This window comes from Crocodylus porosus, unplaced genomic scaffold (genome assembly GCF_001723895.1).
Source record: "Crocodylus porosus isolate Cpor-Errol unplaced genomic scaffold, CroPor_comp1, whole genome shotgun sequence".
Classification (NCBI taxonomy): Eukaryota; Metazoa; Chordata; order Crocodylia; family Crocodylidae; genus Crocodylus; species Crocodylus porosus.
In genome coordinates, this window is record NW_017728906.1 from 46,155,868 (window position 1) to 46,179,912 (window position 24,045).

General features: G+C 42.6%; 1 protein-coding gene across 2 annotated transcripts in view; it reads right to left on the reverse strand.

Moving 5' to 3' along the window:
* Positions 1-1,270: 1,270 nt before the first annotated feature.
* LOC109305902 (amine oxidase [flavin-containing] A-like) overlaps positions 1,271-24,045 on the reverse strand; it is a 57,408-nt gene continuing 34,633 nt past the window's right edge. For both annotated transcript variants that reach the window (XM_019529068.1, XM_019529067.1), the window contains exons 6-15: positions 20,573-20,714; positions 16,670-16,819; positions 14,200-14,359; positions 12,643-12,739; positions 11,170-11,223; positions 9,508-9,565; positions 8,988-9,085; positions 7,383-7,494; positions 5,761-5,823; positions 1,271-3,394 (exon numbers count right to left, since the gene is read on the reverse strand). In XM_019529068.1, the coding sequence (XP_019384613.1) occupies positions 3,248-3,394; positions 5,761-5,823; positions 7,383-7,494; positions 8,988-9,085; positions 9,508-9,565; positions 11,170-11,223; positions 12,643-12,739; positions 14,200-14,359; positions 16,670-16,819; positions 20,573-20,714 (1,081 nt within the window). In that variant the 3' untranslated portion in view covers positions 1,271-3,247. The remainder of the gene's footprint in view (positions 3,395-5,760; positions 5,824-7,382; positions 7,495-8,987; positions 9,086-9,507; positions 9,566-11,169; positions 11,224-12,642; positions 12,740-14,199; positions 14,360-16,669; positions 16,820-20,572; positions 20,715-24,045) is intronic.

Below are 24,045 nucleotides of genomic sequence, written 5' to 3' on the forward strand. Positions count from 1 at the left end.
GAGCTCAAGTATACGCTAAGCTAGAGGGTTTTGGCCTTTTTTTTCCATTTGTGGACTCCTAAAAAATTTCAAAAGGGGGTCAAAATCCCTTTGGAAATTTTGAATGGTTGAAGCACAAATCCCTTTGAATTCTACATGTGAGTATTCACATACTTCTGATTGATCATGGGCATCTTTCACAGGCCTCTTAGACACAGTCTGTGAACCCCCAGGGGTCTGTGGACCACAGATTGAAAACCACTGCTCTAAGCTATATCTAACTGCAAGAGCTCCCAAGAAGCTATTGTGGCAGCTGGAAATTGCCACTGAACACCCATGTTCTTTTCCCTAGTCCTTATTCCTGATGTGTCTTCTATATATACCAGTGGCTCTGAGGTAAGATGACACAGGCCACCACTGCACTGCTGGAAGATTCCTAATGCATGGATGCCTGAGCTGGCTGCTGTTGGAATTGTGCAAAGGAAACTCAATGAGGTGGGCTAGTTATTTGCCTGGCAAATAATGCTGACCATTGTTTTTCCTCCTTCAAACTATGCCAAATTGAATTAAGAAAGGATCCACTGAAAAATCTTTTTTTTTTTTGTATGGAGAGACCACTACAAACTCCTTTTGCATAAAAGGGAGTTTTTAATACATTGCACCCAAGTATATTAAAAACCCAGTGTTTCCTTCTGCTAGTATCCTGTCCTTTCCACACAGTTTATTCCAAGTGTGTGCATTTAAGTGTAAAATAAAGGAAGAAGCTGAAGATGGAAACTTTCTAGATATTTTCATAAATAATATACTGGAGAAACTGGCGTTACCACATTATGCTTTTAAACAATATTCAAGTAGCTTGGAAGCTGCCTAGTTACAATAGTACCTTTTCATTGGGTTTAACCATGACAGTAGTGATAAAAGCCCATTCTTGTGCTGCCAACCAGAGGTCTTTGGTGGAAGGGGTCTGATGGTAAGCTGTTCTCAGGGAGACTTCCTTAACTTTCAGAGTAGGGTCCTGATCATTTGTTTACTCCAGTATTCACCTATTCAGCAAGACTCTTTCTGGGGCCATGCAGGTATGAATGGGTGTGTGCATGGGGAGAAAAGAAGACTTGCTAGACGTAGCATTGATGGTGCCAAGTCGGATTCTTAGGACTGAATAGATGCATTTTCACTATGGTCTGTTTTTACTGTGGAATGGTACTACAGCTTTAAAATTGCGCAAGGGGACAAAGGGATAAGTCAGTCACTCTCAGAAAATGTAAACTGATGCAAGTGAAAGAATCTGAAGAAAACTTTACAAAATGGATCCTTTAATCAAGATTTAAGGACTCTTTAAAGGCATATTTCACTCATGTTGAATCACAGTGGAATTCCAGGACAAACATACAGTATCCACATTCTGAACAAAAGGGGTGACTAATAATGGCACATTTTGAAACATATACACTCTTTCTTCCATTCATAATAATGCGATTAGTTGATTCATATCATTCCATCCTCCTATACAATATTTGTGGAGAACCTGGCAACATGAAGCACAGTCCAAGACCTGTAGAAAATTCATCAAGTTGCACACACCTAGTTTATTTATCAATGGATGCATTCTTGATTCTCTTAGCTCCTCATGGTGAGAGAACTGCAGAAGACAGCAGAGGGGTTTTGTCTCTCCTGGTGTCAAGAGGACAAAGCCTTTTGATTTGGATTTACCAAGAGATGCTGCTTTACATTCATGGAGGACCTGCAGCTCATCTTGGTTATCGCAGGATCATGAGAAAGTAGAGCTAGAAAAGACCTCATGAGGTCTAGTGCAGCTTCTTGCTCATGGCAGGATGATTCCCAGTTAAACTATCCCAGCCAAATGTCTGTCCAGCTTGCTTCTGCAAATTTCTGAGAATGGAAATTTCTACAGGGAATACTTTTCTAGGGAGCCTGTTCCAATGCTTGACCACCCACATAGTCAGAAAGTTCCTCCCAATCTCCAACCTAAACTTCCTCTGCTGCCATCTGAGGCTTTTGCTCCTATTCCTGTCCTCTACAGTCACAGAGAAAATTCAGTCTCTATTCTCTATAGTTGCCCTTCACATATTTGATGACTGCTATCAAATAACCCCTCAGTTTTCTGTTCTGCAGATAAAATAACCATGACAACCATGGTTCTTTTCAGCCTTTGGTGCATATGGCAAAAGTCTCATTGACTTCTCTGGTGCAGGATGAGGCTTTTAATACATTTAAACTATTCTGTCTAAATTAACACACTGAAAGCTGAAAGCATTTTGAAAAGCAACAATATATTTGTAAGGTTCCAAGAGCAAAGAGGATACAAGTGTCTTGTGTATATGAGAGGGACAGATGCATCCAGTTACTGTAATTTCCAAGGCAGTATTTGAAGTCTCAAATGTATTTCCTTTTATTAAAAAAAAAAGCCTGTACAGAGTTTAAGTAAAAGGAGGGACAGCAAATTAAAGGGGGAGACAAGCTTCTGATGTTCTGAAAAAACACATTTAGTATCCAAGGTAAGTCAGGGGATCTTTCACATTGCTAATTGTTTTATCAGTTTTAATAGCAAATGGCAAGGCAAGATCAAGTGCTTTTGGTACATAAGGTAACAGAAATCCAATATATGGGAGTGTTCCAAAGCAAATGACCAAGACAAGCTATAGATGTTCTGTGTTGGGCAAGATGTTTGACCATTTGTTCAGTAACATTCATGGTCATAATAAAGTTGACTTGTCGTCTTTTTTCCTATTGCACCGAGCTGGAGGAGACTTGATTTTTAAATCCTGATGACAATTCTAAATGGAAATGGGATCTTTGTATTTTAGAGCAACAGAAATATTCCAGAACAGTCCTCTAATTTACTGAGCTGCTGCAGAGAGGTGGGTTAAAAAAAGTATGTATTTATTAATGATGTATTAAAAAAATAAAATAGCAAAAGGAGATAAATGTATTATCCAAAGGTATTTTGCACTTTGCAGAGTCTCCTCTCTGGATTTTCTCCTAGAGATGTTAGTAAATATACACCACTTATTACAGATTGTCAATCAAGACAAATTAATGTGGAAGAAAAATGAAAACTCCCCATCTTTCATCACAATTGTTCTATTTAGATTTACTAATCCTGCTTTAAATTGACTGTGTTAATTAAGGTACTTAGCAGACAGTCTGAAGAGAAATGTCCTTTGCCCATTCACGTGACTTCTTTCCATATCTAACTCATACTGTGGAGGAAAAACAGCAAGTGTACAGCTTCACGTGGGTAGTTTCTTCAGTTTCGAAATAGCAGCCCCTTTTTGTAAGCAAACAGCCCAAGAGCAGCCATGGGTGTAAAAACTCCAACTAGCATCAGCAGTCCTGGTATAGATGGCAGGTTTCTCTCCCAAAAGGTAGTAGTGATTGGCAGGGCTGGGACATCCTGAGTGGGAGAAGAGTCATATTAGAGAAGAATCATAATACAGGGTCTTCATAAAGTCCTTGTGCACTTTTAAACTTTAATAACTTACGTTGTGCACAAGGACTTTATGAAGACCCTGTATATTTATTAAATATTATGTACCCCATTATACATACGGGAGAAGAGTCACTATATTACTCAAACTTGATCATGTCTATACTGCTTCTTTGCTGAGCTCAGGACTGATGTTCAGAAACAAACCCGGTCTCCTTGTGCCTCTGTTGTGCACACCTAAACCTGCCAACTAGGCTGAGTAAATATCTCAACTGTGCTCAGTTGTGCGCTCAGGCTCTCCTGAGGTGTCAATGCTGCTGGATTGTTGGATCTGGGCATGCACGAAGCTGGAATGTGTGGGAGGGGCTCACTTCTTGGTGGGATTTCCTGTGGGCCTTGCAGGGATGCAGTATAGACCTGATCTTCTTGTCTTCCTTTATGGTTAGAATCCTACAGCCCTTTTTCTCTTGTAACATGGGGTTACACAGTACGCAAAAGGCTGCAAAAGGCCGAGGAACTGGGGATAACCAGTTGTGGAAGGCGGGAGGGAATGCAGTTTGGGATTCTGTAGGACTTGGTTCATTTCTTGGCTTTTTCATGTTTTCCAGAACAAGTTCAGGCTGTGAAATCATTCTCCCTGGATGCATCTACACGTTCACTAACGTGCAGTAGTTCTGCACATTTAGTTTAGTACTTACTTAACGAAATACTAGCTAAATGTGCAGAAATTAGAGTTACTGCACAGTAGTGCTGGCACATGTTTTTTTTGTGATAGTTGCTGCACAGTAGCCTAATAACACTGCGCAGTAGCTTATCAGCATGATTTTTGACCGGCCTGCTCCTGTGCAGTTTTACTAGGATACCGTGAGGTAAGCATCTCATGCAGATGTGCCCAAGGCTCTATGTCTTATTTCTCAGTCTACCCAAGAAGAATGACAATACTTCACAGGAGAGTTGTGAAGCTGAATGTGTTCACAATGTTTGGTCATAGAAATTCACTGATATATCGGTTGCATGTCAGATTGGCACTGACAACAGGAAAAGTAACATAATCAGCAATCGGCTTTTTGTAGCTGATATGGTCGCTGATAAATGCTGTGTGCATGCATGCAACCCGGCAGCTTGGAGATTAGTGTCCTGCCCATAGGTCTGTGAGGGGGAAGGGGCATTGCAGGGGCAGATAGAGGCCGCCACGTTGAGGGAGGGAGTGGGGCAGGGGCAGGCAATGCCCAGCCAGGGTGGTGATTGTGACCTCAGGGCCAAGAGTGGGATGGATCTGCAGGGCAGCTCATCCAGGGGACGCTATGCAGGGTGCACGGCAGTGATGGCGGCCCTGGAAGGAGTGGGCATAGGAGAGAGCTATGGGGAATTTTGGGGTGGCCATAGACCCCCAAGCCTCTCTGCAGTGCCACTCCTGCTTGGGGCATGAGGGATCCTGAGGGCAAGGCAGTGGGGGTGGTGCTCGTGAGGGTTTGGGAAGCTATGGCCACCCCAAAATTCCTCATAACCCCCCACATAGTAATTCCTCCCAGGGCCAGTGTCACCACATACAGCTGAGCCCAATCCACTCCTGCCTGCCCCGAGTGCAGCCCCAGCCCAGACACTGAGCTAGGAAGAAGCTGGCACAGCCCATGGCCCCCAACCCCCAGCAGGCAGCCCACCCTTGCCCCATGCACAAATCCTGGGGGGCACATGTTCCCCATGCCTCCCTCAGGGGTGCGCACAGCAGGAGTGCTCTCCCTCATGGGTGTGCATTCACTGCCTTAGCCGGGCAGCACCTGCCCATGCCCCACTCCCTCCCTCACTGTGGGGCCCTCAATCTCCCCCATTTCGTACCCCTTCCCCACCCCAACAAACTTATCAGCAGGAGGCTGCTCTCCAAACTGCTGGGCTGCATTCCTGTAAATCAACTATCAGATCGGTATCAGCCAATATCAGCCAAGAAAATTTTTATTGGTGCATCCCTATTTGGTTATTCAAAATTATTACAGGGATAGGCTCTATGGGCATGTCTACACATGCATTAATGTGCCATTGATACTGCACATTAAGCTTAGTACCTCTAATATAAAGGTACTAACTAAATGTGCTGTAGCTGGCGCTTCTGTGTAGTAGAGAAGGTGTGGGGTCTTTTTGTGATGCGTACTGCGCAGTAGACTAATTTTACTGTGCATTAGCATGGCTTTTGATGTGACATGCTAATGTGCAGTAGAATTAGTTTACTGCCCAATAAGGTCTCATGTAGACATGCCCTATGAGAACTTAATTAGGATTAGGAGCAGCAATACTGGGTTTAGCTATTGATTTACAAATACATGCAAGAAAAAGCTTGCCTTTGACTCTGGTTCAGACTTCCAGATATCACTCTCTGAGATCTTTCCCATCTTGCACAGTATCTGGAAGGATAATATTTATACTAGATGAGCAATGATGTTTTACTCAATAATCACAATTTAGAATATAAGGAAAATGAGAACCTTATTTTTCCATATGCTAGCAGTAAGAACAACTTAAAATCTCTGAGAAGAATAGATATTATTAGCTGTAAGTGCCTTGCATCAGAAAATATATGGTGATACATATGTTAATTATCAGCAAGGGAAGGAAAAAGGGCTGATTTTTGTGCTTCTTGCAAAATATGATGGCTCTACACCAAACTTTTGAGCATTTCTACAATGTTCTAAAGATTTTTACTGACTCATTTCTCTCTCATGTAAGAGGCTAGATTTCACACAGGAATTCACACATGCTGCCACTTTGCCAGACAGTCACTGTAAGCTTCATCTCTCACCAGACACAGGTGAAAATGTGCTATCGTACAAGAATCTTTTCTGTGGCCTGTCTGAGTAAGGCTGAATTAAGTTTAATGTTGTCTGTGGCTCATGAGAAAGAAAATCTATTAGAAGTGATGCTGGTTAGATAGCACACCATCAGGATGAGGGATGTACATTTGTGCATCTGAAAGTACTTGATTAAGGAGTTCTTCCTTGGCCTTTTGAGGAGTTATAAAGTGCAGAGTATTGCTAAAGCAAAAGGTGACAAAAATAGCTGTAAAAGCAGTAGAAGTTTTCATGGATATAAGAGTATCTCTAGCACAGACAAGTAAATGCTGCTGTAATTACCACTCTTAATACATACACCGGGGTGTGATTTGAGTGAAGTGCAAATAATTATAAAATCAGTGTGGCATCGTATCAAATGGAAGCTATTTCCCTGATTTTCCATCTTGCTTAAGTCCCTCTATACCACTTCTTTGGTGTTAACTACCTGAATAGAGCAGGTATTTGTAATTTATACACACTGTAAGGTTCTTTCCGCCTCTTAGAGTGGTGTGAAGTGGCTTTCATGTTACTGCTGCCTGGCTCAAAGTATGCTGCTGGGTTTTTTAAACAGACTTATGAGTTCCCCATTATGAGCTGATGAAGCCTGTCTCAATCTACTGTGTCAATGAGACAAAAGGAGAAGGGAGTGATCAAAGGAAGAAGAGTAGGCAGATTTCATGGGCCTGTGTCAGGAAGTAATAGCACGTAACTAACATTTTATTATACATAATGAATATTATACTTGAAAACAGGATGCAACTGATTCTGATGCAAGTTACATTCATATATTGAAGGGCAGCTTTGGACTTGAGGCATTAAGTTTTAGACAAAGTATACTGCCCAGATTTGGATTTAACACTTCAACTGAGTGATATATTCTATAGCATTCTGGTTTCTATGACACTATAATTGCATTGCCTCACATCATTTAATAACAACATGCAGAATACATTTTAAAAAGCCTTCTCTCTCAAATTATCTTGGAATCCATCACCTTAATTCTATAAGTCCTCTTCCCCAGTTACAATACCTATTACACAGGTTGACAGATACTGAAATCAAAACCTCTGTGGTTTGTCTGGTCTCATTTGGGCCCTTAATAGAGATGACCAAAGAAAACTGGCTTATAGTACCTCCTTTGCTGCTCTCTCTCCAGCCTGCACAGCTCCTTCCATGTACCCGCTCCATTGGGTAGCTGTCTCTGTGCCAGCAAAGTAGATCCTGCCAAATGACTCACGAATGATCCTTTAAAACAAATGCAAAATGTCAAAGGCTGTGTAATAGAAAGCTGATGATCCTTCTACAAGCACTTTATTGTGCTTGACACCACAGCCTATGCTTAATTTCTTGCAGGGCTGGCATGGGAAAAGGAAAAAAGTACCTTGAGTTAGCATTTACTTGTTGCTATAATTTTAACATTACTCAAAACCCAAATCCAAGAAAAATCCAAGGCACAAACAAATCAAGCTCCAAGATCCTCCCAAATCTAGTGACCCATAGAGTTTGGGTGGTTAAAGCATGTAAATTTCTATATTCAAGAGCACACAAGTATCATGGTTGGGTACCCTTGGCTCCCCAGCACAAATACCAGGTACCCCTTTTCAGACGGGTTAAGTGGAGGTAGTTTCTGACAAAAGCCAGAAGCAGGGGTTCAAGTTTATACCCCTGAGGCAGTAGCCAGATGCATGTAAACCAGTACATCCCCAAAGCGATATAAGTCTCGTCTTAGTGCTCAGAAAAGGATTGTGCCAGAGAGCCTCAAAAATGCACTGTAGTTGAATGGGTATATTTTTCACTGTATGGATGCTTTTTCTGAAATGTTGCCATTACAAATGGTGGTCTGTCTGTAGTAATGGGTTGTTGACAACAACTTCTAGGTGCAGAAGAACTTTTCAGTTTGAATGTCAAAAGGGAAAAGACAGAGGCATCCACATACAGAAGGGAGGGCTGGATCTCCTCCCTCGCTTCACTGCACAAAAACTCCATAAGCCACTTGAACCAACAGAACCATAGGAACAGTGTTCCCTTTCCACATGGGCAAGTATCTATTCTACTGTGGCATGGATGGACCTTCCTCAACCACTTGAAATTGGCTCCTCTCAAGGCAGTAACCAGCCTCGCTGCTCACTAATGGCACTCAGACTAATAAAACAGAGTTCCTGCATGTTCAGGGCATCTCCCAGCTCTCTGACACAGGACTAGGATATTGCATAGGTAACTAACAACTGGCTTGAGAAAAAAATGTTAATGGCAACCTACTGTGTCCTTGACAAGGAATGTTTGATTTATTTGGCTGCCCCCCAGAAGGTATATCAGGTTCACCACAAGTTGGCTGATAATATAACCAGCCATTAATCACTAGTACTTAATCTATTCCATAAAGCAGTGGTTCCCAAACTCTATTCTACAGATGTCAGGCCCCAGGTGCCTATATAGTGCTTCCAATTAAATTTTGAAATCTGATTATGAACCCATGAAGGTCCATGAGAAATGAGGGTTGATGGGGTTCAGTTAGTCGAGGTTGACAGGTGGTCCAAAATGTTTGAGAACACTGCCATAATGAATACAACAATTTTCCTATAAATATAATTACATTTAATATACCTAATTAATTACATGTCAATGCTTGCTGACTTTAACAGGGCCTGGACATCACTCTATAGTCTCTGTTCAGTACAGTACATATGGCAACAGTTACAAACAAGGAAGAATGAAAAGCAAAGTATTATTTTATGTACCTTCCATATTGAGTCATTATGCCTGGCGGGAAGTAGACTGTATAACAGCCACCTGAATACTGTTCTGCACTCCAGTTCTTCTCTTCATAATGCACTGGCTGCAACAGTGAATAAAACGTGAAATAAAGAAAACAGGCAGTGGCTAGAAAACTGGAAACAAATAAACATAGGTACTCCTTTAAGAACAGAAAAACCAGATTATGTTAAATGATAAAGGAACCACATGGGACCATGTAAGTACAACCCAGTGTCACATAATCATTTACACTTCTCGAGCACTGACCTCCCATACAGTATTTAACTGTATCATCTTCTCCTTTCTAGCAGAGCATGAGATAGAGAACTTGTTTCTTCTTGCAGTATTTGGGATTCACTGGCTACAATAGGAACTGTAAATCAGATGGCACAACCTACATAATTTTGAGAGTCTGGTATTTAAATCTTGCCCTTGCTTCACCATCAAGCAGAAGTGGATAGCACTGCTACAATATAAAGGCAACAAAATACACCAGTATCTTACATGTAAAGCCTCTTCTGAACCCAGCACTTTGGCATACAGCTCACAGATTTTCCTTTTCCTACACGAAGATGCAAGCAGTAGTCAGAAGAAAAAGGGAAAATGAAACTCAGCTATTTTAAAAATTACAAAGTATTCCCCAACAAAAGCAACCTTTTTGGGTCAAAATGAACCTAAGTTCATGTTCATAAGCCAAATGTTCAGACACTAATGCCTAGGGGAGCAGCTAGCCAGTATATAGGCTTGCCTCCAGGGCAGATGGACTCACTCTGGCCCTGACTATGGAGGAAGGAGGAACTGTCATGCAAGATATAGGAATCTAGGTCACAGGGAAAGGAGGAATTGTTAGGAGGGGAAAAGGACCCTCTCCCCCTTGTTGGTGAGTGTCTGGAAAGGTTAAGATTTTGGTGCATGCTTGTTTTTGTTTACTCCATGGGGTTGTATTTCTGTTAAGAATTAGTTTAGTCACCAGGAGGACCAGGAATGGCAGTAAGACAAGTGGTTTAGAGGACACTGGGCAGAGCACCCCCAAGCATGCTGTGATCGTTAACCTTGTAAGGGCCAGGGGCACCGAGAGGGATAGGGTGAGGCGGGAAAGCTGGCTCAGAAGCAGCAGCCCAAGGCTAAAGGCTACAGCTGGACAAAAGTTGGCTAAAGCTGAGGGGGCTGAAGCCTAGACAAACTGCTTAGAGCCCGAGGTGCAGAAACTGTTGAGCCAGAAGGCTGTGAATGAGGACTGAACATATGAGGTATGGGTATGGCTATGGAGCTCCTAAGGCATTACTGGTACTCTAAGATACAGATAGGGCCAGTAGGGCCACAAATGGTGCTATAAGACCGGATAAATGCCAGCAGGGCACAGAATAGGTCTTTGGTAGCAAACAGAGTCTAAGAATACAAATAGGACTGAGGGTCTGAATAAGTAAACTAAGTCACGATAAGGGCAGCACTAATAAGCGAGTCACTCCAGGACTCTGGGGAGCCTCTCACAGTAATATAACATGTTTGTTAAAGTATGGCAAGTGGAATAGCAAAGGGGTACACAGAGGAGCTGGAGCGGGGCAGATTTAGCATGGCTACTAGGGGGAGCCATGGCTGCTTTCAGCAGCCTGTCCTGTTACAGAGCTCCTGGCCAATGTGGGGCAAGGGGTGAGATGTGTTTTGCCCAATAAGGCAGATCAGTTGTGGCAGGACACATCATGCCACAGCTGATCCACTTCAGTTTGGTGACATTTATTTCTACCTCAGTAGAAATCTTCTACCACCTGGCCTCCACACAAAGTCCACCAAAGGTGAAGTATTTCTACGCTCTACACATTATCCTAATGGTATGGGTCTATGTGCAAGTGGCCAGGAGGGATATAGTGTAGAAACTCTGCAGTAGTCTGCAACTGCCCCGGTAGAAAAAAAACAACCCCCCAACCTTTTCTGGAGGGCAAGAGGCTAGTGGTAATGTGGAACAGCTGACAGTACTTGGCAACATTACAATGTTCTTAGAAGGGATTTGTTGGGACATGGACCTGTTTACAAAAAGTTTTGCTTGGCCCCAGAAGTTTGCTGAGTCCTGGCATCTGTGGCTGCTGTGTGTGAACACAAAAGTGCCTTTGAAGCATCTTGAAGAAGAAGCTTTCATAAAATAAATATTTATAATTTGTAAATTCTTACCTCTCCTCCTTGCTAAGATGCACCAGCTTAAAAGCCTTTCTTGTAAGGATAAAACTAGAGAGAAAAAGTATCATAAAGATATTGTGCAGTGTCAATATTCATACTGATTTTTCAAAGGACAGGAGTAGGGTGTGTACTTGTAGGGACTTTAAAATGAGAAAGGAATGAAACTAAAGCTTACGTAAAATATGTTTTATAACAAGCAAATAACTTAACTCCAGGCCCATTCCTATCAGTAATTGCTCTAAGATGTATTCAGCAAGAATCAAACTGATTTCTGGACTAGCTCCATTCTCCTTCATGGAGATACATGAAGGATGAATTTGGCTCCTACAATCTTTAATAAGGTCGCTTACATTAACATAGAGATGATCCCATGCTGATTTTCGTAGCAAGAAAAAAATATTTCAATTCCTGCTTTCAACAGTAACTTAAGATGTATAGTAGGCAGTTTATTACTCTCAGATGGAGACATCTTTAACATTTTTGATCATGCCTGTGTTATAAAATTCAGTAGTTGTATAAGGTTTCTTCTCTATGGTGTTGCAAATGCAATTATATCATATAGCTATACAGCTGGTTTGGCAAATTCAACTTAGATTTAAATGGAAACATTTTTCAGGGATAGCTTTTTCATTGCTTATATTCCCTTAATTCAATCTGAACTTAATAGCCAGTAAACACTATTACATTTTTTTCCAGCTCCTCTTCCAAATTGCACCTCTAACACTTGGCAGGTTCTTCAGAATCCAGATCTTTCACTGAACAGCTGCTCTCTAGACTAATTACAAGCTGTTGTGAGGAAGAGTCCTTCATCTCTCTTCAGTGCAGTGCAGATTTAAGACAACCAATGATTTTTTGCTGACTATATTTTCAGGATTCAGCATGCTAAAAAATGAAGGCCCAGTATGTTCAGAGCTAAAGGCCTGGTAAATGGAACTAAGGATGGTTTGATTTCTATGGTGACAGTTCAACAAAATACTTAAGTGTGTGCTTATCTTTAACTGTTTGAGTAATCTCTCTGGACTTCCATGGAAGCAGTCAACGACCTCTTCCTAATTGCCTCTTATACACTGAACTATTCAGAGCTGATACTTCAGGGATGGTCCTCCAAGGCAGGGAGTACAGAGACTGGAAGGGCCTTCATAGATACTGTCTTTCGGGTGAAAGTTCCCTTTGAATACCAATGGCAGAGTACCATATTTTCTCCCCCAAAGAAAGATTGTTGCACACCTTGTTTTGGAAGGTACAATGAAGAAAAAAAGATTTTTCCAGAGTCATGGCTGAATGTAGGCTGGCTGGAGCGGGGATATCACTCACTCTCCCTGCAGACTCTGTAGCTGATGCTTTAACCCTGTCACAGCTGAATTGGCATCTTGAACATCTTCCAAAATGGGGATGATTATCACACACAGTATTCCACTTTCCCCTATAATCCTTTATAGTTGTTCGAATAAAGCAAGGACTCCTTACCCCATAATGGCAGGCACAGATCCATCAGGTTTAGTGTCATCTAAGGTTATTGAAATTGGAGCTTCTTCATCCTCGATGACCATGCTGCCACAATAATCTGACAGGAGAAAAGAGATTGAGATGGCTGTCAGAGATGATAAATGCTGATCACTGTTCATCGTAGCCCTTCAGTTGAGACAGAATAATTGCATGCACAAATACAGATAGGGGAATGACTGGCTAGGCTGCAGTACTGCAGAGATGGGCCTTGGGGCTACAGTGGAACATAAGCTGAATATGAGCCAACAATATGCTCTTTGTTGCAAAAAAAAGTTAACAGTCAGTATCAACAGGAATGTCACTTGCAAATCAAGGGAAGTGATTCTTTGGCTGTATTCAGCAGTGGTGAGGCCTCACCTGGAGTACTGTGTCCAGTTTTGAGCCTCACACTTCAAGAAGGATGTGGACAGTTTGGAAACAGCCCAGTGGAGAGCAACAGAATGGATTAAGGGCCTGGGAAGCACAATTTATGAGGAAAAGCTGAAAGAACTAGGGTTATTTAGTCTGGAGAAGAGAAGAATGGGAGGAGATTTTATAATAGTCTTCAAATATTTGAATGGCAATTATAGAAAGGATAGAAATGGGCTTTTCTCTGTGGCCATCGAGGACATAACTAGGAGCAATACCCTCAAGCTGCAGCAAAGGAAATTTAGGTTGGAGATTAGGAGGAACTTTCTGACTATGAGGATGGTCAGGCATGGGAACAGACTACCTAGAGAAGTTGTAGAATCTTCATCTCTAGAAATTTTCAAGAGCAGGTTAGACAGACACTTAGCTGGGGTGGCTTAGTCATGGATGATCCTGCTTGAAGCAGGGGGTGGACTAGGTTACCTCAAGAGGTCCCATCCAGGCCTACCTTCCTATTTCCTAATGAGAATTTAAAATGTAAATCCCCAGCATTTTTTCATTCACTGATAATACCTAGAAACCTGGAACCATCTTTATAGCACTGTCTCTCTCTTTCTCAGTACCATTTTTGAAACTATGGGTGCCTATACAAGACCAGCGAGGCTGCTCCAATGTGCTGGAATTCCAGTGTGCTGGAGCAGACTCAATGTCTTAAATAAAAGTATTATTTTTTTTAACTTCCCAAAGGAACAAAGCATATACAGTGAAGGGTAAAGCACATCCTGGGCAACCTCTGACTTCTCACTCAATGCTTGTTTCCTTTTCTAGCATCTTGAAGGTTTAGGATCCCCTTTGACAATAGGCTCCATGTTGGGAACAGAGAAGTAGCTTCGAGAAATAACACCCTGCATTAGTTCCTCAAGGAGCTTTACCTTTGCCACTGTTTTGCTGTCGGTTTTCCCCTTTACCCTACAGCTAAGAGTTGTAACCTTTGCCAGGTCCTTTAATTTCTGGCAGACAGGCAGGTTAATATCAAACATATAACCTCACAGTGATTTTATTTTTTAAAAAAATCCGTAATTCCCTTATTCTCCACAACGTAACTTTTAGGTCAGTGAGACAATAAAAATCTCAGGTTTTTCATTTTTCTAATTATTGATACCCACATACCCATCCTTCTCCAGAAGGCTTCCTTATAGTACACCATGCATTTGATGACAGAGCCCATAGGAAGACGTTGAATTAACTGGTTTCTCTTTGTTGGCAATTCTGGGTTGAAATGGATCTTTGTAGTCAGGCCAGGGGGAATAGCACTGATCACATACTTGCCCTGAAACATAAAGCACATTCATTATTATAGGCATGTCTAGTAACACTGTCTATTACTAAGGTTGATCAACAGTTCCCATTACAAGGCCCTGTTCTCAGTCGCTTATAAAACTTTGCCAAGCTTTAACCCAATGAACTAAATTTTTCCATGAGGGGGGGACTGCCTTAGGCTTTTTATTTTTACTTTTACATTTCAGCCCTTTCATCTGCTCAGAAGGATTCTCAGTAATGGTTCATCCCAAGTGCTCCAAGCTGGGCAGAACTGGCACTGTCAATGAATGCAAGGAACTTTCTCTTCTGCATTTAGTTACTTCCTTACTGGCATCCAGGCAGTGGGGTGGAGGAAAATGATTTAAATGCTGAGGAAGCAAAAGCAAATGGAAGGGTGAGGGAGAAGGAAAACAGTAGTTTGGGAAGACTAGTCTGGGGAGCCTGGGACAGGGATGGGAGGTGAAACAATGAGTAGGATCTGGAAGAGGAAGATTGGGACTTATTGGGCAAGTAAATTGGAACTGGCATAAGAAGTCTGAGAGTGAAAAATGAGATTGGCTAGAGTAGATATATGGTAGAAGGCATTCAAAACAGAGGTAAATGGAGTTAGAACCACTCATCTCTAGAGCATGGAGTGGATCCCCTAGGTTCCTGAATCTCATCATCCCTCCACTGTCAAAATATGCTTGTGAAATCCTTTGGCCAAAAAGGGCATGTCTTTCCTTTCTAGGGCTGTTCCATATAGAGACTGACAACCAACAACTGGTATCAGTAAATTTGTTAGCTCAAATAGCAAACATTTCTAAAATGGATCTAAAAGGTTACGACCTAGTTTATCAAAGTCACTTTGGATGTCACTCTGATGACAGTTGATGAAATATTTTGTTCTGTTTTCTATTTTTTCTGAATGGCAATTACACACAAAAAGATTTATGCTGGAAGAGACAGAAGTTAGGAAATACATGAATTAAGGTCACCTGTGCAACCTAAGCTAGCCGCACATTTATGCACATTGGTCAGTGTCACAAGTATACGTTCATTTTGAGGGTTCAATCTGACATGCCTGGGACATGCATTTTCAGGAGACCTCTGGTTGCTTTTATTTTTTACCTATCTATATCTATATCACTTTGTACCAGGGCTGTGCACCTTTTAAGTGCCTGGGGGCCGCATGCGCATTGGGCCACACCAGCAGCGTCTGCATCAGTGGAGGCCATAGATCCCTGGGGCCACATTCCATATGTCCCACTCCTCCCTATTACATCATGTGTCCTGCTGCTGCACCACATACCCTAGTATCCCACTCGTCTGTACTGTATGCCCAGGCACCCTGCCTCACCCTAAAATCCCTGGTCACAGGCTCTGCTGCTGCTGCACCATGCCTCTCGGGTGCCCCGGGCAGCCCCTGGGATGAGGAAGGGGAAGCTGCAAGTAGAAGGAGCCCAGAGACCCCACCTGCTTCTGCAGCAGAAGCAAAGTAGGGAAGGAGGGGAGCCTGGGGGCCGCAATGTAAGCCCATGGGCTGCCAGCTGGACAGCTTTTCTACACATTCAAAATACAGCTTCCACTGACTTCAGTTGCAGCTGAGTACTCAACACTTCTGCATCCAAATCCTGCAGCTTCAAGCCATTTCTCAAAAAAGGAGGGACACCCAGGTAGTGACTGCCTGTGGGAAACCAATTTTACTATCTTTGTGCAAGAAGTCTGTGAAAAATGCAGGGATAGAATCTAGTTTTGAATCTGCATTGACATAGGCCATTCTTTCTCTTTCTGTGGTTCTCTGATTTGTCTCCTAAAAACCTTCCAAATGGGGACCTGCAAGCTTTCTTTACTTCACAACCTTGATTTGCCCCCAGAGCCATCTTCATCATCTGTAATGAATGAGACAGGGGTCTTGTGGAAAAAACAGAATGTGATGATGTACTTAAAGATTATTTTGTAAGGCTGAAATAAGATTGTACAGGGCACCTTAATTCTGGCCTCACCTTGGACTGCTTGGCTTTGTAATCTTAATAATGTTTTTTCAACACCGTGCTATGTAATATAAACATAAATTACAATCATAGATAGGAATAGGAACATAAAATGACAGTCACAAGATAGAACAAAACAGAAAAAGTAGACTAATGTCAGGAACCAATTAGCAATACACTAAGATGACAACCAGTCATAAATAAATCAGGAAAAGGTTTCAAAGTCTTTCAGGGTAGTTTGAGAAGTGGAAAGAAATGAATGTGTAGTGCTGATTGGATTTGGCTAAGAGCTGTAGCAGACACATCCCCTCACTAAATGCATCTCTCTCTCATTTTTATTGAATTACCTCATATTTCTCATGGTTTAGTGTCTGCACAATGACATTTTCACCTGACTGATCAATGTGGACTACAGGTCTCTCCAGTTTAACTCTTCCTCCAAGGCGCTGCATTATCTTCTCTGTAATCTGACCAGAGCCTCCAACAAACTTCCGCTCCTAGGAATAAAAAACCCCACAGAGAAATCATTGTCAGAACAGAAGGGTCAATAATAAAGTCTGTTTCCACACAGAAAACATTGGGCCAGATTTCCAAGTGCTGAGAACCCAGCACTCAGTAGTATGGCCAGATTGTCAATAGAGCTATTTCATGAAATCAGCCTCAGTGGCCGCATCTATGTGAGATGCTTAAGTTGTATAACTGAACAGCAACTACTGTTTAGTAAATTAGGCTAATGCACAGTTTTTTCCTATCTGTAAATACAGGTGGTAGATTAACTGTGCAATAGCTACTGTGCAGTACCACTCATGTAGATGCTGACTGGAAGCAAATTTGCTCCCGGTCAGCCACATCACCTGGGGGTCACAGGGCGTGGGGGAGTACTTGGCCCCAATGTGGGTGTTATTCAGCTCCCAGCTTCCCCCACGAGCTGGGAGCCAATCATGCCAGGACAAGGTAACTCTCTGCTCCCCCTCTCCCAGTGCTGCATGGGCCCCAGCTCCCCACAGGAACTGGGAGCAAAGCAGTGCTGGGACTAGGGAGGCAGTGCTGGGAGTGCTTTCCCACTCAGCCAAGGGCTGGCTGGGAGCATCTCACTCAGCTGGGTGCTGGCCAAAGCTATCCCACTTGTGGGGCAGCTGCCAGCAAACCCCTGATAGGCAGGGATTCCCCACTCACCTGGTGGCTCCTTGGTAGCTGCCCAATAAGCAGGATAGTTCCCAGCCAGTGCCTGGGTGAGCAGGGAAGCGGAGAGCTCCCCAGTCCAGCTGCTGCTTGGCTCCTGTGGGGACAGCTCTGGCCAGAGGCCAGAACAAGTGGGACAGTTCCCTGCTGGGCTGGGAATCCCCCCTTATCTGGTGGCTTGCTGGCAGCTGCCCCACAAGCCAGACAGTTCCTGGTGAGTCCCCTGCTGTGCTCACAGGCAGCTGTGTGTCCTAATATGCAGGGGGCTGGGAGAGCACTTCCGGCTGCAGCAGTAGCTGTCTCCTGGCCCCACGTACATCAGGACCCCTCCTGATGTGCACAGGACCAGGAGACAGTTGCTGCCACAGCCAAAAGATCTCTCCTGCCCCTGTGCGCAATGGTCTCCATGCCTCCTGCCAGCCTCCAACCTAGCATACCAGGGGAGCCTGGAGCTCCCCCTGGCTGCTACAGGGGGGCAGAGTAGGGCAGAAGCAGCCCTGTACTGGTCTCTCCCATTGGGAGAAGATTTGCTTCCAACAGGGTGCACATGTAAACATGTTCATGGGGAAGACTTATTGTGCAGTATTTTATTGTGCAGTAAGCCTATATTACATTAATAGCACATGTAGATGTGCCCAATGACTATTATGACCATAATCTTGTGTGAGTTTGTCAAGTTATTAATCAGCTGGTTTAAGGACTCATCCAGGCAAAGAAATCAAAAAGGATCCTAAAGCAGACACTTTAGCAACTGCAGACAAACTATATAATAATGAACGGACTTCTAGTGCATTACATGTAAATGTGCTAAAAATATTCATATGGAACAAAAATACTAACTTGTTTCTCCAGTGCTCAACTTATATAAGCCCCAGAAGCAAAACAGAGCTTTTAAAAGAATCTGGACCTAAGACAGACAGCACTGATTTTCATCTTGCCAAGGAGGGCACAAGGACTTTGTGGTCTGAAACAAACTGAAATTCTCCCTGTTACACATCTTTGTGATTCCAGTGTAGAGGCATGGTGGAAGTTTTGCACCAGTAGGGGCCAATTTTTTGGGCAGATGTGCCACAAATTAAGTCCCATGGTCTCCCTTGTGCCATTCCATGTTCTTCCCTTGCCCAATCAGCTGCTCTCTTTTTTGCTTCCTGCCCTATCTGCTACTATGATGCTTATCCCCAACCCGATCTGCTATATGGTAGACATAGAGGCTGCCCGTGCCACTTAGGACACAAGCTGTAAGTTGGTTAATCCTCCTTCTTTTTTCTAAGAGCCCAACTTCCTCACTTCAGCCATGAGAAAATGATGCAGGACCAGCCATGCACAAATGACTAACTGCTGCAAAAAGTGGTTAAAAAATATGCTTCCTCAGGTCTCCAAAATGAACTGCTGCTGTACCCACGTGGTGCCACTGGAGAGCTTGCTGCTTTCCTCTTCCCACTAGCTTTCTCTCTATACAAGATGCCTAATGTGCAGAAGACTAATTCTACTGCACATTAGTACGGCAGGCAAAGCCTGTGTTAATGTGCTAATTTAGTCTAATGCGCAGTAGCATCACAAAAAAACATCCATTGGCACTAATGCACAGTAGTGCCAATTCTGGTGCATTAAGTTAGCCATTACAGGTACTAAGCTTAATGTGCCATAATTACAGTGCATTAATGAACTTGTAGATACACCCCAACTGCACCAAATCCCAGAAATAAGGCTATCAATCTTCACGCAGTGCTGAGCCCATGTCCAAGCCACTCTCAGGCTTCTTGTCTTATGCATGATTACTGGGATGTACTGGAGATGTTCATAAGTAGGGATTTCTGAGATTAGGCATGCATGGAATGGGAGAGGGTGGGCAGGACATGCTTCTCAGTGATGCTCACAGGCTCAGCATGGGGGCAGCACAGTCATAGCTTTGGCTTTTTAAGTCATAAGAACTTGCACTTTTTTCCTCTTTTTTAATCTTTGGAGTAGAAATCAGAAAACTACATCACGTCTAGACACAAAGAAAACAGACTGTTCCAACAAACTGCAACCAAAATTCTCCTTTGGGGCTTTATACTCTATCCCCTCCTGCACCCTGCCCACGTTCAAATAGGTTGCTTACTGGGTTATAGGCATCTCAGGATATTTTTGTGGTTCACAGCACTACATTGCCAAACCTAGCAGCCACTGTTGTTGTTTACACGTTGAATGTAAATTGTTACACAAATGCTCTGAGACTGGGGTAACCAAAGGAGAAGACTGGAGAGAAGCCAGAGAAATGTCATGTCCAAAATATTCCAACGTCTTCTAGAATATCTGCATTCTCTTCCAGAACTTCACCCAAACTAATCAGGAGAAAAATGTGAATTTTGCAATATCTGGATGCCTCTTATCTTGTATAATTGAGGAGGGACATACATGATACAAGGCATGAGCTGCCTTTCAAGAGCTGTTTACTACCCATTTCTATTTCTTGCCAATGGAAGTTGCTATAAAGAGTAGGAAAAGCTAGAGGCAAAACTGTTCAAAGATTTCTGTATTAGCTATAGCAGCCCTACCTCCCACTTCCAAACAACTTAAAGCCAAAAGCAGAGGCCTACCCCATGTTTCATGATCACCAAAAACTTGATGCAATGACCAAGGAACGTTTTTTGTAGAACCCCACAATAAAATGATCCAAGCACCTACTTACTGCATTTCTAGTGAGTCTGAATCATACTTGCTTTGGATTCTTGGAAGACACTCAAATCTTCAGTTATGATAAGTAACAATAGAAAGTAAATTGGCAGATATGTATCAAGAAACAACTATAAAAGAAAACTGAAGTGATATAAATTTGGTGATAGTGGGGAAATTAAAAAAAATGTTCCCAATTTAAACCGAAGCCTAAATTGTAAATGCCGCCTAATACAAAACTGAACAACTGTTCAGTGCCTTCAAAATCACACCAGGGTATTTGATCACTATGTAAAATGGTTTGTCACCTTTTCATTTAGACTGTAGAGAAAAAATACTAAGTTTGTAGGAAAAACAACACTGCATCTGTTCTTTATGGCCTTCAGACAGGAAGAAAGCATGGTGTTCTGTACCTGGCCCCCATTGGTTACGGAAAATATCCTGGTTGTTCCCCCACACTGCTTCACGTACCACAGGAACCAGAGAGCAGAGACCTCGTGTGGCTCAGAAGTGACATTGACGTTCACAAAGAGAGTAGCAAAGTCTCTGGCAGCTCTACATGCAAAACAAAACAGAAACAAGTCAGGCAGGAAATGTTACTTTGCTGCTGTCTTGTACTAGTTTCGGTTATTATCCTTGATCAAGGTTATTGCCACAAAGTGTACCCATCATTGCTCTTGATTCACTTTTGAGCCTGTAGATGGGACTATTTGAATGAGTTTATATAAAGAGCCCTCCACCCTCCCCAGGATTCATCCATTCTGTGTGGGAAATCATGTTGATTTAGCCTTCTTATTTCCTTAATTAGTTTCCCAGCTACTATTACCATCATCAAAACCAATACTTTCGTGACAGGGGACTGCATTTGGTATCCATTTACTGGAGCTCTTCTGCCTTTTTCCTCCGTGGGGAGCTCATCAAGTACATCGTTCCCATAGTTTGATGGTTCTCCAATGGCTCAAAGAGTAAAGTTTCCTCAGCCACATCTTTATCTCCCATATATCACAAAAATGCAGCTTTTTTGCTGACTCCAAATTACATACTGGTTATGTTACCCGGTAATGGCCTTGATCCCAGTAAATACATTGCAAGGGCCAAACTGTGTGTTGAGATAATTCTAGTCCAGATAGCAGAGTTACATTACACCAGGAGAGAACCAGGCCTACTGCATTCACCCTTATTTTACCTGTGTTTTGTAAATTGCTGTCAAGGTTTAGATAACTTTGAAAAGTCAGTCAAAGGTCTTCAACATAAAGTCTCATTAATAAAAAGAATATCTAATCCTATGCTGTGGTCAGCAACTTAACAAGCTCTCTCTAAAGGAAGATGTAAATTGTGAACTTTTACAGTCCTTTCTTACTTTGCTCCCAAGCACCAGTGGATCTAGGATTTTGAAAGGGGGAATGTACAGTAGGGCAGAATGGGGGCATGGTACTCCTTTTAAATTCAGCAGGACCAGGGAAGAGTTAACCTGGCTCTTGGCAGTGACACCTCCTGTCACAACAGCATCCTGTTCTGCTCTGCTCTGCCTAGTTCTACTTTGCAGCTGGGAGAAAGAATTGAAAGGGTGGGGGGCAACTGCACTATTCTGCATCCCCCCTAGATCAGCTTCTGGTTCCCCAGGGTATTTTTATTTTTGTGAGCATGCATCTCACTTGCCATTTATATTATTGGTGTGGCTATGAAAGCACCAAACATAGAGAACCTTCACGAAGGGCAATGAGAGCTCAGGTACAAAGCACTTGTAGCACTGTGTCCTAAGGGCCTGAGATATTTAGAAGAACTCCCATGAGTCAGATACTGACCTTTGGCACATGACATGAATATGATTTTTAGTAGCCCTGTGCCATGTCCTATAACAGGAGCCAGGAAATAACAACTGGCAAACAAAACAAAGATACAGAAATAAAAAGTGTTGAGTATAGTGGAGGATGTTATTTAGTACAGTATAATGGAAGGGCACAGCAGGAAGGGATATCCTTAGTCTGATGCAAGTGGCTCTGCCTTACAGTTAGAAAACTATAAAAAAGGGGAAGAAAGAACATTTCTCCAATTGTGGCAGTTTCACATCCACATGGTATTACTGCTGTTTATTCATATATGTTGACACTTCATTAACAAATAAAAGATAATGCCCATTTCCCAAGATGATTATAATCTAAGGTCCTGCTCCAACAAGTTGGCAAACACTTTTAGCTCCTACCATAGTCAGTGGGAGATGAAGTAATCAGTACCGAGAGAAGGTGCCCAGCTCCTTCCAGGATTGTGCTGAAAATTAAGACTCTCTGAATTGAGAAATGGTAAGGAATGCTCATAGTGAGGGCAAATTTAAAATTTTATATTTCTTATGTGCCCAATATAAATTTCTATATTGCCTTCGTTACTGTTATATCTGACAACCTCTATGCAAAAAGTTACACCATAAAACAGTGTTGGAGTCACGATGGTCTGGGAAAAATGTGAAGCAAGCATTTATGTGGGTGATATCTTTTATTTGACAAACCACATAGTTGGGAGGGACGTACACAAGCACTTGGGTACCTTTCTTCAGGTCCCTGGGACAGACAAACAGCAGAGCTAAATAGCCTTGCATGTTTTAGAACAGCATGTTTTATTTTTACGGCAAGGGGTTTTTATAATACCTACCACAAAATTTTAGAGAGGGAAATCTGTAATAGGAAGAAAAAAAGAAGCCAGACTACATAGTAACACTTACTTCCTGAGTCTGTGCAAGAAACATACCATCATCTCCAAGGAACATACCATCTGCAGATCTCTGGCTAACACACAAACACACACACAACTACGCAATGCAACTATGCAAGAGGTTTTCTCCCAACTATACAGCTGATCCAGTAAATGATATCACAAAAAAATCCTTGCCCCATACTTTTCCTGGACCATCATGGCTATAGCACCACTCCAACCGTGTGGGTTTTTTTATGTCAGTCACATTTTCCCATCGCAACTTAAGCCCTGCACCACTTAATTGGTACTCACTGGTCATGAAAATAAGTACCTGCTGTTGGGAGAGAGCATTGCCAACAGTTAGAGTACAGAACTGGGGATTGTGAATTCTGGGGTCTTTCATTTTCCACATCTAACCTACTCAGTGACTGTGGAAACTCATGTCTCCATTTCTCTATCTGCCAATAACACATACCAATCTCCTAGCAGCATTGTGAGGCTTAGTAAATTAGTTCTCACCTACACAAGGAAAAATAAATGTGCTCTTAATGTAATTCATCTGACACGAGGTAAGACCAGAGAGGAGATAAAGCAGCATGTAATTCTCCTACAAATGAGCAAGCTGAGGAAAACTCTAAGGTCCCCAATAGTCTTTAACTGAGACACTAATTTGTGTGAAAACTACATGCTGTCCTGCCTTCAGTAGGACTTTACCTGATACTAGTTAACTGCTGATGATCTGTCTCATCGATTCCTTATAATCTCCCATTTGTTGTCTCTTAACTGTAAGCTCTTTGAGGCAGGAACCATCTTGATGTTCTGTGTTGTTATATCTTAATAGGGCCCTCATCCATTACTGAGGCTCCTAAGCACTATCGTAATAAAACTAATTAATAAAGGTGCACAGATACATCAGTCTGATATTGGATCAGTACCAATATAAAGAAAACTAACTACATCAGAAACTGGCCTGAAGCAGCCAATAATTTGGCTGATAAATGCTTGTGTGAGTGTGCAGCCACAGCACAGCACAGCATGCAGGCAGTGAGGAGCACAAGCCTGGCAGCTTGGAAAGCTGTGTCCAGTTGCTACGTCTGATGTGGTGGAAGGGGAGGGAAGGGGTACAGGGGGGCAGATCAATGCCCTCCACAGTGAGGGAGGGAGTGGGGATGGGGTAGGTGCTGCCCAGCCACAGAGG